This window comes from Rana temporaria, chromosome 7, assembly GCF_905171775.1.
Source record: "Rana temporaria chromosome 7, aRanTem1.1, whole genome shotgun sequence".
NCBI lineage: Eukaryota > Metazoa > Chordata > Amphibia > Anura > Ranidae > Rana > Rana temporaria.
The window spans coordinates 191,700,849-191,717,610 of NC_053495.1; the positions used below are offsets into that span (position 1 = coordinate 191,700,849).

The 16,762-nt window shown below is 39.9% G+C and overlaps 1 protein-coding gene across 1 annotated transcript; it reads left to right on the plus strand.

The window, feature by feature from the left end:
* Nucleotides 1-3,799: 3,799 nt before the first annotated feature.
* LOC120946244 lies at nt 3,800-15,360 on the plus strand. The gene is made up of 3 exons (XM_040361073.1): nt 3,800-4,579; nt 9,797-12,162; nt 15,322-15,360. Exons 2-3 carry the CDS (start codon nt 9,799-9,801, stop codon nt 15,358-15,360), a joined length of 2,403 nt encoding a protein of 800 aa, XP_040217007.1. The 5' UTR covers nt 3,800-4,579; nt 9,797-9,798.
* The last annotated feature ends 1,402 nt before the right edge of the window (nt 15,361-16,762 follow it).

Here is a 16,762-nt window from a genome sequence, read left to right on the forward strand (position 1 = left end):
CGGGCGGATGTACGTTTCTGAATCGGCGTATCTACCTAATTTGCATATTCAACGCGGAAGTCTAGGGAAGCGCCCCTAGCGGTCAGCGTAAATATTGCACCTTAAGATACGACGGCGTAGGAGACTTACGACGCTCGTATTTAGGCAACATTGAGGCGTATCTGATTCTAGCAGCTACGACGGAGATACGCCGTCGTAGCTGCTTTCTGAATCCGGGCCATAATGTTTGGGGGGTGTGAGTAATTTTCTAGAAAAGAATATAGTGGCCCGGATTCAAGTAGATTTGCGCATTTTTTTCGGAGGCGCAGGGCAACGTTTTTGCCCTGCGCGGGGCAGGTTCCTGAATCAGGAGCATTCGTTACGCCGGAGCAAGTAAGCAATTGCGCTGTGTAACTTATGGTTACACAGGCGCAATTGCTTATTGAATCCAGGCCATTATTTTTTACATGTAGGAGCTTCGAACATTTTGCAAAAAATAATGCTGTCTGGACTAAAAAGTCAGAAATATAAAGGGCCAGATCCAGAGAGAGAGTACGCCGGCGTATCTACTGATACGCCGGCGTACTTTCAAATTACCCGCGTCGTATCTTTAGTTTGAATCCTCAAACCAAGATATGACGGCATCTGGGTTCGACCTGACAGGCGTACGGCTTCGTACGCCTTCGGATCGTAGATGCAATACTTTGGCGTCCGCTGGGTGGATTTCGCCGTTGCATTCTCTTACGTCGTCTCTAGTCGGCTTTTTCCAGCGTATAGTTAAAGCTGCTATTTTGCGGCGTATAGATAGACTTGCCATGTTAAGTATGGCCGTCGTTCCCGCGTCAAATTTTTTTATTTTTTTATTTTTTGCGTAAGTCGTCCGTGAATAGGGATGGACGTAAGTCACGTCTAAGTTCAAAAAATGACGTCGTTGCGATGTCATTTCGCGCAAAGCACGGCGGGAAATTTTGAAACGGAGCATGCGCAGTTCAATCGGCGCGGGGACACGCTTTATTTAAATGAATCACCCCCCCTAATCGCCGTTTTGAATTCCGCCGCCAGAAATACACTACGCCGCCGTAACTTTCGACGCGCAATCTTTCAGGATTCGAACCAAAGCCGGAAAAGTTACGGCGGCGTAGCCCTATCTCTGATACGCTGCGCCGATCCATTTCTATGTGGATCTGGCCCAAAGTGTTCATGTGTACTGGTGTAATGCTAAGCCAAGTTTTTCTAATCTTTCCACAAGTGCCCAGCAAGTCCAGCCTGGGGGGTCACCTGCTGCAGACCTAACCTTCCTTTATTTGTATCAAATCAGAGAAGAAACATTCGGCTGGATTTCAGAACCACGGACAGCAGCTTTTAAAGAAAGTGCAATCACCTGTTTACAAATCCCGCTTTGCTAGAACACTGTCCCGGATTTTCTAAAGTTTACTTAGTTTAATGAATGTGGGAAAGCGTGATTGGATGACTTCCTTCATCCAATCACGTGCAAGCCAAAATCCTCTTTTTTTTTCTTCCTTTTTCTTGGGTGTAATAGGGTATTCTCTACAAAGTGAGAGGGCCAGATTCAGGTACCTGAGCCGCGGCGTAACGTATCCCGTTTACGTTACACCGCTGCAAGTTTTCAGCGTAAGTGCCTGATTTTCAAAGCACTTGCCTGTAAACTTACGGCGGTGTAACGTAAAGGTGTCCAGCGCAAGCCCGCCTAATTCAAATGGGGTGTGTACCATTTAAATTAGGCGCGCTCCCGCGCCGGACGTACTGCGCATGCTCCGTTTTGAAATTCCCGCCGTGCTTTGTGCGAAGTGACGTCATTTTTTTGAACGGCGACGTGCGTAACATACTTTCGTATTCCCGGACGTCTTACGCAAAAAATAAAAAAAATTGAAATTCGATGCGGGAACGACGGCCATACTTTAACATGGCTCGTCTAAATTTAAGCAATGTTAAAGCAGCCGTAACTTTGCGGCGGGAAAAAATTACTAGCGACGACGTAACGAACGTGAAAACCTTCGTGGATTGCCGTAAATGCTCATTTGCATACCCGACGCAGGAAAACGACGCAAACTCCACCCAACGGCGGCCGAAGTATTGCAGCCTAAGATCCGAAGGCGTAAGAAGCCGTAAGCCTGTCGAATCTTAGCCAAAAGCCGTCGTATCTTGTTTGTTCATTTACAAATTAAGATACGACGCGGCAAATTTGAAAATACGCCGGAGTATCAGTAGATACTCCGGCGTATCTCGTCTGTGAATCTGGCCCAGAATGTTTACCACATTCACTAAGCTAAGTGAAAATTTCCTTGCAAAGATGATTGATAGCGGTGAAAAGTCATTTTGCACAGAATACCCTATAACATGCAAGGAAATAAACAACAAAAAAGGCAAAAGTAGAATATAAAGCGGATGTCCCCTGAAAAAAAAAATGTTAAAAGCCAGCAGCCACAAATACTGCAGCTGCTGACTTTTAATATCAGCACACTTACCTGTCCTGGAGTCCAGCGCCCTCCGCAGCAGAGAACGAGCGATCGCAGCAGCAGGCACCTCTCCTACGGTTATCCAGGAAGAGGTATCAATTGGGCTTCACATTATTATTATTTATATACTTATATAGCGCCGTCAATTTGCGCAGCGCTTTACATATACATTGTACATTCACATCTGTCCCTACCCTCAAGGAGCTTACAATCTAAGGTCCCTAACTCACATTCATATACTAGGGCCAATTTAGAACAGAAGCCAATTAACCTACCAGCATGTATTTGGAGTGTGGGAGGAAACCCATGCAGGTACAGGGAGAACGTGCAAACTCCAGGCAGGTAGTGTCGTGGTTGGGATTTGAACCTATGACCCTTTTTACTGCTAGGCGAGAGTGCTAACCACTACACCACTGTGCCACCCATGCCCACAATGTTTTTTTAAATTTTGTGGTCAGTGTGCCTAAATACAGCCTATGTGCCCCATCTCCAGCCTAAATGCAGCCTATGTGCCCCATCTCCAGCCTAAATGCAGCCTATGTGCCCAGCTCCAGTCTATGTGCCCCTAAGTTTTATTTGCCTAGATGCAGCCTATGGGGGTGATTCACAGAGGGTTAGGCCGGCGTATCAGCAGATACGCCGACCTAACTCGGAATCTACGCCGACGCAAATTTAAGCGTATTCTGGAAACCAGATACGCTTAAATTAGGCTTAGATACGAGCGGCGTAAGTGTCATACACCGTTGTATCCTAAAGTGTAATTCTTAGGCTGACCGCTAGGTGGCGCTTCCATTGTGGTCGGCCTAGAATATGTAAATGAGTAGATATACGCCGATTCACGAACGTACGCTTGCCCGACTGTTAAATAATTACATTCATTTGGCTTTTCATCAAGATCTCTAGTTTGAAGGTTTGAGACCTCTTTTAACTCGGCCTAGCAAAAGACAGATCTTGAAATAGGTTAGGCGTATGAATGGATTTTGGTCCAGCTGTCAAAGATGTCCAAGATTGACATGGGTTCATGAGGTCACTAGGTTCACGGATAAGAATACTCACAGAATACTCACAGAGTCATGTATCATAGAGTAAAACCAGAAATACTGTCTTCATATGTTTCAAAGTTAAAAGTTACTTTTTGATATTCTTTGTTTAATTATCTAGAGTTTGTGTGAAGTGATATATTTATATATCTATATATATGTATTCAATTATGAGTTTATTATGCATTTGTAAGTTTGGTATAGAACTTCTGAATCTTAAAGATATATCTTATGTAAGAATTAGGCATTTAACAGAAGGTCAACCCACTGGTTTTAGTAGAAAACAGCTATATGTTGCTGTCAATCAAATCAGCTAGGTCAATCTCAAGGAGATGCAGATATGGGGATGAAGTTGTACATTCTATTTCTAAAGTTGAACATGACAGAGTTATGGGTGGAGTTGTGAGTTCGCTTTGGTTTAAACCATATTAAGCATCCTTTTGAGAAAAGGCGTTACCATGTATTTAGCTGACATATGGGTTTTTATAGTATAAAGAGAGAGTTTAAACTGACATAGGACACACTTACACACTCACCCACCATTCGCAACACATACACTTCAGAAGGACAGCAAGGACACTTTGTTTACTTAAGGCCTACACTCAAGCTTACCTCACAAACAGCTGTTCGAAGCTGACACTTCTCACACCACTGAAGCTAGACGAAGGAACTTTTACTATGCTATTCTTTAAGCTTATACCTAACTAATATTCTGTTATTACTACAACAAGCTGTATGAAGATTTGAACTTTGTATGTATTTACAAGTTGATGCCAAGTGAGATGCTAATAAAACTCATACTTTGAGTAAGCCCGGCTATTTGAACTTTTGAAAGAAACGTCCTGCGAAAGAAGCTGTTGACATAACACGTGTCTAATTTAACTCTTCTTCAATGGCGAGCCAGCTCATTAATCGGTTTTCCTAACACCTTGCCACAAGAGGGGGAAGAGACCCATTCATGAGTTCTCAAGTCGCAGGAAAACTCCGATTATAGAATCTAGAAAGGACGTTTGCTCTTCATCCTACAAGGACAAAAGATTCAAGGAACCAAGCCGGCTAAGACGTGAAATCCCACGACTAACGGTGAGTGAAAAAAACAAACATAAAACATGGATTTTATTGATGAATTAGTTAGAGACAGTAAGCTAGAATTTAAAGATGTGTCTTATTATCAAAATGACAGTCATCTTTGGGCTTATATGTACAGAGCATGCTTAGATGCCAATGATCAGATTGACAAATCAAGGTTTACTATGTATAAGCAGCGTAAAAAGATAGCTAACATTTTAAAGTTGGTAAGAATATTTAACAAAATGATTATTAATGTTGATTTACCTGCTAAAAATGTGTGTACTGTAGAACAGACAGAATGTAACACATTACAGAACAGAGGGAAACATGAAAATGTGTCCCAAGATTCTACTGATTGTCCAAATTGTGAGCTTTTTTGCAATTACTTAGAGAATCTTGAGCAACAGATTGACTCCAAAACAAATCTTTTGGAGAAACTCAAGAATGACAGTAGATTGACACAGATTGCTGTGTTATCTACAGATGACAAAAAGAAAAAGGGCTCAACATCAAAGCCTCAGCCTTCCTATATTCCTGATAATTCAGAAATAAACGAAGAGGCCGCTGAGGATGAAACAGAGGTTAGAAAGAGAAAACTACTTGATCGTGCCGCTAAATTAAAATTACAAATACATGATCAGTTAATTAAAGTTTTAAAAGACATCCCTGCTTATGATTTAAGAGCGGACGCTTTTCATAACGCAGACATATTTGAGTCCTACACTGACAGATACAACCTTAAAGAAGAACAGCGTAATCATATATTTTATCTTTGGTTACCTGCACATTATGCACGACGATTAACAAAGTCACCTACTATTGATGACGATGGACAGGAGATACACAGTGACAATTCAGACAGACTACGACAATTGTTACTATGCACAACAGGTGAGGAGGTACCGTCTATTGAAATATTAGACTCCCTTCAAACTTCAGTTACAGAAAATCCATTTGATTTCATGCATAAATTCTCAAAAGCATACAAGATGGTTTTGGGGGTAGATGATGAAAGCGATTCAGGGATTATTAGAGCATTTACAAAGAAATGTAAATATCTTGATCCTACCTCATTAGCCATTGCACAAGAAAAAGAATCTTTATCAGAAGCTGCAAGTTTCATTGATAAAGTTAGAAGACAAATGAGACAGGGCAATCTTAAATCTAAGATCGCTTTGATCCAAAAAGACACTTTAAAACAGAATAGTCAGACTCCAGCCAAAACAAGCTGGACAGCTCCTAATAGCTATGACAGGTGGAAGCAAGGGAGACAGAGAGAGCCCATCACGTGTTATTATTGCCAGAGACCAGGTCATGCACGTTATCAATGTAAACAATTCTTAAGAGATATGCAGACGAAAGATTCAAGACATATAGGTAAAGAGAATGGACTTATAGCTCTTGAACCTTCTGCTCCTCCTCGTCCAAATATTACTCAATCTTCTTCTCCCTATGCTCCTCTGATAAAGCAAATCAGAGAATTGTCAATCAGCGGTGGCATGAATGAAAAAAAACCTCACTCAGCCACTGGTGATTCAAACCCATTATTGCCTACCCCATGACTACAGAATAAAAAGGAAATAAAGTCTCATTATCTAGAATATGTTGCACCAATAAGTCTAGATAAATGTGGACGTCCTTATATCAAAGCAAAATTAAATGGACAAAAACTCAGTTTTCTATGTGATACGGGAGCCGAGGTATCGATTACAGGTGTAAAATTACCTATTTCAGCAGATGCAGCAATTTGTACAGTTGTTGGATTTAATGGATCAGGTAGTTCTAAAGCTTCAAAGTGTAAAAAGGTTTCGTTTGAAATTCCTGGACATTTGGATACCGAGATCGATATCTGGTATTCTCAAGGTGCAGAGAATATAATTGGAACAGATATCATTCAACAAAGAGGTTGGATAATTGATCTAGGTAATGGTGTTATCTGGAAAGGTTCCATTAATCGTAAGCCTGTGGTAATTGACCCAGCAGATTACTGTGAAGTCGGCAGCATCTGTTTGGCAGAAGTGGTTGCTGAAGACCATAAATGGCCAGATATTGGTGACAATCGAGATCTGGAACAATTGGTCAAATCATACAAAAATCTGTGGAGCCAAGGAAAAAACGAGGCAGGTCTATTCAAAGGCATAGAAGTTGATGTGCAAGGGCGGGATCCACCAGCCCAGAAGCAATACAAATTGCCCCCAGAGTCTATAGAACCAGTATCTGTAGTTATAGAAGAGCTTTTGCAACAGGGTATTATCAGAAAAACTAATTCTGTAGCAAACAATCCGTTATGGGTAGTACCTAAACGAGATGACCCTAGTGCTTTCAGACTTCTGGTAGACCTCAGAATGCTGAATAAATACACTCCAAATTGTGCCCCGATAGTAGCAGAAACACCTGACATCATGTCCCGAATTGACGCAAAAGCTAAAGTGTTTTCAGTGATTGATATTGCAAATGGTTTTTTTTCAATAGCTCTGACCAAAAGTTGTCAATACAAGTTTGCATTCTATTTTAAGAACCAGCAGTATACTTTCACTCGTCTTGTTCAAGGCTTACATTTAAGTCCTAGTGTATTCCATCAAGCGCTAGCGAAAGTCTTATCAAAATTTTCTAGGCCAGACTGTATTTTGCAATATGTAGATGATGTCTTGCTTTTTTCGGAAAATGAAGCAGAGCATTTGACCCTTCTAGCGGAATTGTTTGATCTGCTGTATGATGCAGGTCTCAAGCTGAATACTCGTAAGGTTCAGCTCATGAAACGCGAGGTTAAGTTTCTCGGTATTCAGATCAGTCCGGGTAAACGACAACCTTTGCAAGAAAGGGTTAATGCTATTGCTGCACTTCCCGTACCAACCACATTTAAAGCTCTGAGACAATTCCTAGGATTAGTGAATTTTTCCCGAGAGTACATTGAGTCGTTTGCAGAGAAAGCAAAAAGTCTGTACAATCTTCTAAAGACCAATGAGGAAAATGGTTTTGGTCCTTGGACAGAAGTACAGCAAAGAGATTTTGAATCTTTGAAAAAAGACTTGCAAACTGCACCAGCCCTAGCAACAGTAGAAAGGCAAGCACCATTTGCTTTGCAGGTGCATACATCTGAAAATGCAATTTCTTCAGTGTTACTTCAATTACAAGGAGGAAATTGGAGGATTTTGGGATATTTCTCCAGACTTTTAACTCCAGTTGAGAGAGGTTTTGACACATGTGTAAAACAATTGGTAGGAGTTCACTATGCAGTGAAGGCAACTGAGTACATTGTAGGATTTAACCAAATTGTCTTACAAACTCCGCATTCCACTTTGAAATTTCTCCTTGAGAAAAATATTCAAGGTGTTTCCAATCAAAGATTTTCACAATGGTTGTTAGCTTTATCACCTAAACAGATCCAGATTGATCATAATGCCAAATATGTACTCCCTCAATTGATGGAATACAATGGAATGGAACATGAGTGTTCATGTGAAGTCCAGGATTCCACTTCTCCTCTGTTTCGCAGAGAAGCAGAGCAGACTGATGAACCAGTGTTTGTAGATGGTTCACGCTATTGTGTTTCAGGAGAATATTTTGCAGGCTATGCAATCTGGTTTCCAAAAAGAGGATATGCCATACAACACAGACTTCCAGGATACTTTTCAGCACAAAAAGCTGAATTGTTAGCAGTAGAGACAGCTCTGACTGTGGCCAATGAAGAGAACAAGGGTCCACTAGCAATCTATAGTGACAGTTCATATGTTGTGCGTTCTCTTACTGACTATTTGCCAATTTGGAAAAGAAGAGGTTTTGTAGACGCATCCAACAAAGTTTTGGCGCATCGAGACACACTTGAATCAATTTTTGCACTAGCAGAGAAAAAACCTTGTGTCTATGCTATTGTGAAGGTACCAGCTCATAGAAAGGACAGTGATGAGCTTAGCATTGGTAACGGGACAGCTGACACGTTAGCAAAGGAAGCAGCTGTTGTCGAACAGTCTGAAATTCCAATTGAGCCAGTTTCAGTGGATATAGTCAAAAAGACAGATACACAGATACCCTCTTTTGCAGAAGAACAGAAAAAGGATCAGTCCTTATCTGGTTCTCAGGGGGATGCTAACTTTCCCTTTGTTTGTGAAAATGGGATATTGTGCCATGATTCAAACGGGCATCTGCGTCCTGTATTACCAAAACATTTACAAGGTGAGTTCACAAAATATAATCATGAAAGCTTAGGCCATGTAGGAAAGCAGAGATTGCTAGAAGTTCTCAAAGAAAAGTTTTACTGGGAAAAAATGGAAGAAACTGTAGACAATGTGATTCAATCTTGTCTTATTTGTGCTCAAGTGAATCCCAGACCAAAGGGACAAAAGCCTCCCTTACAAAGAGTTCCTCCAGCTGATGGTCCATGGTCTACATTGCAAATTGACTATATAGGACCATTGCCTACAGGAAAAAACGGGTTCAGGTATGCGCTCACAATCGTAGATGTGTTTTCTAAGTGGGTTGAAATCTTACCTGCTCGTACAGATGATGCATTGACAACTGCAAGATTGTTAATGAATCATGTTTTTCCAACTTGGGGGATCCCAGTGAACCTCAGTTCTGATCGAGGATCGCATTTCACAGGTAAGGTAATGCAAGCAATGTGTAAAATTCTGGGAGTCCAACAAAGATTTCATGTTCCATACCATCCACAATCTGCAGGTATTGTTGAAAGAATGAATAGGACTATCAAATCCAGGATTGCAAAAATGTTATTAGACAAAGGAAATACATGGGTAGATGCTGTACCTTTTGTTCTGATGAGTATCAGAAGTACATCGTCCTCATCTACTCAATACAGTCCATTTGAATTGATGACAGGTAGAAAAATGCCACTTGTGTTCCCACATGAACCATTTTTGTCCACTCCGCAAAAAGAAGCAATTGAGAAAACAAAATGGTTACAGATGTTGCAAGACAATCTGAACGTCATTTTGCCACATGCAGCTTCTCACATGCAGAAAATGATTCCTCCACATACCTCAAAATTTGAGAAAGGTGGACAAGTCATGATTAAAACTTTTAGGAAAAGCGGACCATGGCAAAGTAATTGGGAAGGTCCTTTTGAGATTTTGGATACATTAGGTGTAATGATACAAGTCCAAAGGCCTCTCAACTCTGTGAAAAATGCACGGAGACAACAAAAAATATGGGTTCACACTGATCAATGCAAATTGTTCATGCCAAGATAATGATATTGCCTTTCTTTTACAGATATGGCATCTGATAACCAAACATGGAGGAACACAAAACTCCAAGAAGAAATAAAAGAAAATTGGAAAGCAAGAAAATACACAAAAAGGAGAAAATTCATTATCTCAGGACTCCTTTTTCCATTAATGACATTTTTCTTCATAAAAACTTACTTGACTTTTTCCAGTTCAGCAGAAGATAACAAGACTGAGACCCTGCATAAAAGAGACTTGCAGCTATCCAGAAATAAGAGACACTTTCCAAGATACAGTGACTTTGACACAAGCAATGACATATATGGATACGCTTGCATAGGATATGGAGTTACTTGTTGCATGAGTTTTTACTTTTTCCATAGCAACACCATTGAAATTCACGCCAGAATAGAATCCAAGACAAAGTTCACAAAAATGCAAGGATCATATGTACATAGTAATACAACTGGTACATATGAGTGTAATCTAACAGATATGGGATTCTGGGTTATAGTTATAAAAGGAAATGAGACTACAGCTTGGACTGGGGATGTAACTAATGTTAAGGTACATACTCCTTCTGTGGGAGGATCCAAAACTGATATTTGGTTTCAAACACAATATTATTTACAGTTTGTAGATCCTGAACATTTACAAATTACAGGAGATGAAAAAGGAGATGTAACTCGAGTATGGGATTTTCAAATGACAAGAAGTTTAGCTCAAGTCAAAGTGAAGGTGATGATTACTGTTGTGGATTTAATTATTCCAGACATAAAAGTATCGCCACAATCTCTTAAAATAGAAGAAGGAAAGGATAATTTAACTTTGATGTGTACTACGCAAATAGAATTACCTCAGAATTCACTATTAACCTGGAAGAGAAATAGTGAGTTGTTGGGCAGTCTTTTCTATAGCTCAGCTAGCATAATTCGTAAGGGCAATTTTGGTAATTTGGATTGGAAGAATAATAGTTTGATTTTTCATCACACTAATCCAAATCTAAATGACTCAGGTATATATGAGTGTTGCCTATCATTGGAAAATTATCCTATGAAATGTGATATTGCAAATGTTGCAGTTTTATCCCCTGAAAAAACGAAATGTACTAACGGAAAATTTATTCCCGCCAGTCCTTTTCAAATTAATCATTTCCAATCCAGACATCTTTTAAGAGAAGGACGCTTTGTGATTATACTTTGGAAATTTAACATTTCTGAATGGAAAATTTCATCAAGGTATCCTCAGTGTCAAGAGTATCTAGTTAATATGGAATTGGGTATTGATAAATGGTTTGGAACTAATAGTAAAAACAACAGCAGGAATAAACGAGGTATTGCAGAAGGAATCCTCGGAGGAATTGGAATTGTTGGAAGTATTACCAATAGTATGGATATTACTACATTAAAATCTGATCTAGAAACATCAGGTTTAGTGGGAAGTAAAAGTATCAAAGTTCAGAGAAATTTAAACCAAATATTAGAAAATATGGTAATGAAGACAGCTATGGTTATAGGTCCATCTATTATCCATTTACAAAATATTACTTTGGATTTAATGAAAAGTGAACAACATTCCCACATAGCCAGAACGTGTCTAGAGATACAGACAGAGTATTCCACCAATTTTAAAATAACAGCTCAAGCATTCCAAAGTGGAATAACTCCTTTAGGAGTTTTACAAAGTTTACCTAATGAGTATGTATTTGCAAAGAATCATACAGATTTATGGGTAAATAAATGGGTAGGATGTAATCAGCATGAATGCTTTAGTACCTCAATGATTCCTATAGCTGGAAGAGAACAAATGTTGGTTCCAATTACAGTCTTAGGATTGCCAGTAAGTGATACTCAATTGTTATATTATCAATTGCAGTATACAGATTTTGCTTTGGATAGTAATTTTTCAGAACCAGAACAACTTGACCTATCTTCATGTTTACATTTTCAATCTAAAATAATCTGTTTGCCTAAGCAGGACAAAGGAATTTTTCATTCTTGTTTTCATAATCATTCATTATGTACCGCGAGAATAGAAAAAGTAAAAACAGCTTTTGACTTAGTTACTTCTGTAGGTAAAAAGAAGGTTTGTTTTCAAGTTATGACTAGCACTGAAACAGTTAAAGCTTTTTTCCTATCCTGTACACAAACAGAAATCCTGAAACGAGGATTATATTGTATAGACGGAGACCTTACAGGAATCAGTATAAATGGAATTAGAGTCAATTTGACTAATATTCTTATGAGAGATGTGGGTGCTCTTCCTGTACAATATAATATATCTCAAGTAGATGAATTCCCATGGAAAGAATGGGCAGACATCATACAAAAGGATAAGGGCTTATTAATTGCTTTATCTGAAGAACTTCATAAAGCAGATATAGTATTTAAGCATGAGCAAGGAAAGTTAAAAGTAATAGAACATGAATGGTCAGCGTTATCATCAAATTCTTTCTGGGCGAATTTTAAGAAAACTATATCAGTTTGGGGAAACACTTCAGTAGTTACTGCAGCAGGAAATATATTATTGCATCCAATAGTTATTATTTTTATTATTATGGTGTTATGCATATTATTTCAAATCTGTATAATGATTAAGATGAAACAGTTTTACAAATTACTTAAGAAAGAAATGAAAAAAGGTGAAGAAATCATGACAAGTATTCTTACTCGGAGAATCACATCTGGCTTAACTGATCCGATGGTAAACTGTGGTACATCTGGAGCAACTGATTCAAAATGTGTGTGAAAGGGCCATAAATGAAGTGTGCGTGATTTAGGTAATATAATAAATTATATTCAGGGGGAATTGTTAAATAATTACATTCATTTGGCTTTTCATCAAGATCTCTAGTTTGAAGGTTTGAGACCTCTTTTAACTCGGCCTAGCAAAAGACAGATCTTGAAATAGGTTAGGCGTATGAATGGATTTTGGTCCAGCTGTCAAAGATGTCCAAGATTGACATGGGTTCATGAGGTCACTAGGTTCACGGATAAGAATACTCACAGAATACTCACAGAGTCATGTATCATAGAGTAAAACCAGAAATACTGTCTTCATATGTTTCAAAGTTAAAAGTTACTTTTTGATATTCTTTGTTTAATTATCTAGAGTTTGTGTGAAGTGATATATTTATATATCTATATATATGTATTCAATTATGAGTTTATTATGCATTTGTAAGTTTGGTATAGAACTTCTGAATCTTAAAGATATATCTTATGTAAGAATTAGGCATTTAACAGAAGGTCAACCCACTGGTTTTAGTAGAAAACAGCTATATGTTGCTGTCAATCAAATCAGCTAGGTCAATCTCAAGGAGATGCAGATATGGGGATGAAGTTGTACATTCTATTTCTAAAGTTGAACATGACAGAGTTATGGGTGGAGTTGTGAGTTCGCTTTGGTTTAAACCATATTAAGCATCCTTTTGAGAAAAGGCGTTACCATGTATTTAGCTGACATATGGGTTTTTATAGTATAAAGAGAGAGTTTAAACTGACATAGGACACACTTACACACTCACCCACCATTCGCAACACATACACTTCAGAAGGACAGCAAGGACACTTTGTTTACTTAAGGCCTACACTCAAGCTTACCTCACAAACAGCTGTTCGAAGCTGACACTTCTCACACCACTGAAGCTAGACGAAGGAACTTTTACTATGCTATTCTTTAAGCTTATACCTAACTAATATTCTGTTATTACTACAACAAGCTGTATGAAGATTTGAACTTTGTATGTATTTACAAGTTGATGCCAAGTGAGATGCTAATAAAACTCATACTTTGAGTAAGCCCGGCTATTTGAACTTTTGAAAGAAACGTCCTGCGAAAGAAGCTGTTGACATAACACGTGTCTAATTTAACTCTTCTTCACCGACGCAGTAAAGATACGCCGTTTACGTAACGCACTTTCAGGCCTAAAGTTATTCCATCAAATAGCTGGAATAGTAATGTTAAGTATGGCCGTCGTTCCCGCGTCGAAATTTGAAAATTTTACGACGTTTGCGTAAGTCGTTCCGTAAATAGGGATTTATGTCATTTACGTCCACGTCAAAACCAATAGGACCGTGCGGCGTACTTAGCCGCAATGCACACTGGGATATGTACACGGATGGCGCATGCGCCGTTCGTAAAATACGTCAATCACGCCAGGTCACCCCCTATTAACATAAAACACGCCCCCTCAGCCGAATTTGAATTAGGCGCCATTACGCCCGCCCGATTTACGATACGCCACCGTAACTTAGCAGGCAAGTACTTTGTGAATCATGTACTTGCCTCGCTAACTTACGGCGGCGTAGTGTAAACACGATACACTACGCCGCCGCAACGCTACACCTGCCTACCTGAATCGAGCTAAATGTGCACATTTGCAGCCTCACCTTCTCTCGTGGAGTGAGGGAATCACCGAGCCGTCATCTCCTGTTCATCATGTTCATTCGGCGGCAGTCACATACACAGTCCCGCCCCCGCCATCGGCATTGGACCAGCTCCTGTGATTGATAGAACACTAGTATAATGCCGGTGGCGGAAGCGGGACTGTGCGTGTGACGTTAGAGCCGAGTAAACAGGAGAGTTGACTCGTGGATTCCGGCGGCAACGCTCGTCCCCCTCCTTCCCCTCCGAGCCCATGGTACACTATCGCCTTATAGCGCGCACCCGTGATTTTCCCCCTATTTTCAGGGGGGAAAAGTGTGCGGTATACGCCGATAAATACGGTAATCGTTTTTTTTATTTTAGAATAAATTATGCTCAGAACAATTAAAAAAATAAAAATAATAATGTGGCTGGAACTCCAGATAAAAAACCTGTGTGCAGCAGCCCACCTAATACTTACCTGTGCCCCATCTCGATCCAGCGATGTTGCACAAGAGACTCGGCTGTCCGGGGCTCTCCCTCCTCATTGGCTGAGACCATAGGCGTGCGCACAGGGTGTGCCGGATGTGCCTGGGCACACCCTAATCATCCCATGTGCATTAGCATTATCCAAGAGCAGCACCAAGTGGGTGGTTGGGGGTGCCAGTGGCCAGTGTAAATGCCCCCAATATATTAAAGTCTAGGTTCAACTTTAGGAACAGGGTGTACCGTAATATGCTCCCAATCAACTGTCTCCCACCATCAAAGCCCCCTTCCTGTGACAGCAGGTAGGGTACATGTGTGTTTGAACTTTGAGGGTGCACACCCTAATGCAATAGGCTGCGCACACCTATGGCTGAGACACAGCAGCATGTGCCAATGGCTCCCGCTGCTGTCAATCAAAGTCAGTAGACCAATGAGGAGAGAGAGGGGGGTGGGGCCGAGCAGCGGCTCTGTGTCTGAATGGATACAGAGCAGAGGCTCTGGTGGGCTGGGCTGCTTTGTGCAAGACCACTACACAAAGCAGACAAAGAATAACATGTTATTTTTAGGCAAAAAAAAAAAAGAAGAAAAATACAAGACTTTAATATCAAATTTCAATTTGCAAATTAAACCTGCTTAATTTATTTAATTTAGGTTTTAATGAAATTTTAGTGTTTGAATTTACATTTTTAAATGATAATTACCCGTTTGTTAAATTTCCAGACTTCAGATTTACAAAGAAACAGAAAAGAAGACAATTAGTGGAAACAAATTCCATTTTTAGAAAAAGGAGACAATGAATGGAAGAAGAGTCAGAAGTCACTGTGAGTATGTATATATTTCTCCTCGTCTTTCTGCAGGGAGCTCCTTCTTGTAGAGCGCCCCGCGTCACCTCTGTCACCGTTCCTGCATCTATCATCATCTGCCACTACATTCTCCGCTCATCCGTCCTCTTCTGTATAATCAACCATCGTGCACACATCAATTATCTGCTGCCCTCTGTACCACCACATTCATCACCAGCACATGTGTGCCCCACTCTCTCATGTCACCATGCACATTCTGTGTGTCTGTGTACATATCATTATATCACATCCATCTGGATGTATACCAGTTCTTTTAACAGAAAGCATTAAAAAGGGGCTGCTATGTACACACACACACACATATATATATATATATATATATATATATATATATATATATATATATATATATATATATATATATGGAAAAAGACAGGTTTTTTTTCCATACGTTTTTTTTGTTTTTGTATCTAAACATTTGTGTTCACTGTCTTTTTCCATACGTTTTTTTTTTCTTTTTTTGTTTTTTGTTTTTGTATCTAAACATTTTTTTTGTTTTGTTTTTTTATCTAAACATTTGTGTTCAGCTGCAGGACGTCCCTCCCGGGACCCACCCTTAATTGCTTTATTATTGCTTTCACCTAGCGCAGATTCCCCTATCACATTTCCCTTCCTTATACCCATATATATATATATATATATATATATATAATATGTAAAATATACAGGGGCAGATCCACAGAGATCTTCACCCGTGTAGCGTATCACACGCTACGCCGCCGTACCTTACCTGGCTTTATTTTGAATCTTTAAAGATTTTGCGCCGTAAGTTACGGCGGCGTAGTCTATCTCTGGCGGCGGAATTCAAATCGGTGATTAGGGGGCGTGTTTCATTTAAATGAAGCGCGTCCCCGCGCCGAATGAACTGCGCATGCGCTGTCCCTAAATTCCCCGCCATGCATTGCACTTAATGACGTCGCAAGGACGTAATTTTTTTTAACTTAGACGTGAATTACGTCCATACGCCGGCGTACTTTTAAATTTCCCGCGTCGTATCTTTGGTTTGAATCCTCAAACCAAGATATGACAGCATCTCGGTAAGATCCGACAGGTATAACCTCGTACGCCTTCGGATCTAAGATGCAATTCTTCGGCGTCCGCTGGGTGGCGTTCACGTCGTTTTACGCGTCGGGTATGCAAATTAGCTATTTCCGACGATCCACCAACGTACGAGCGGCCGGCGCATTAATAACCTATTAAATTGCTACTTGCGACTATTAAGCGAAAAAAGTCGCACAATCTGCCATATGATTTTCGGATCGTGTACAGGGTATAATGCCGCGTACACATGGCCGTTT

What these genes read in the sequence shown, in the direction of transcription:
- LOC120946244 (XM_040361073.1), top strand. Translation starts at nt 9,799, where the DNA reads ATGGCATCTGATAACCAAACATGGAGGAACACAAAACTCCAAGAAGAA. An exon ending in ATGAGCAAGGAAAGTTAAAA is followed by an intron (nt 12,163 to 15,321) that starts GTAATAGAACAT and finishes TTAAATTTCCAG; the next exon opens with ACTTCAGATTTACAAAGAAA.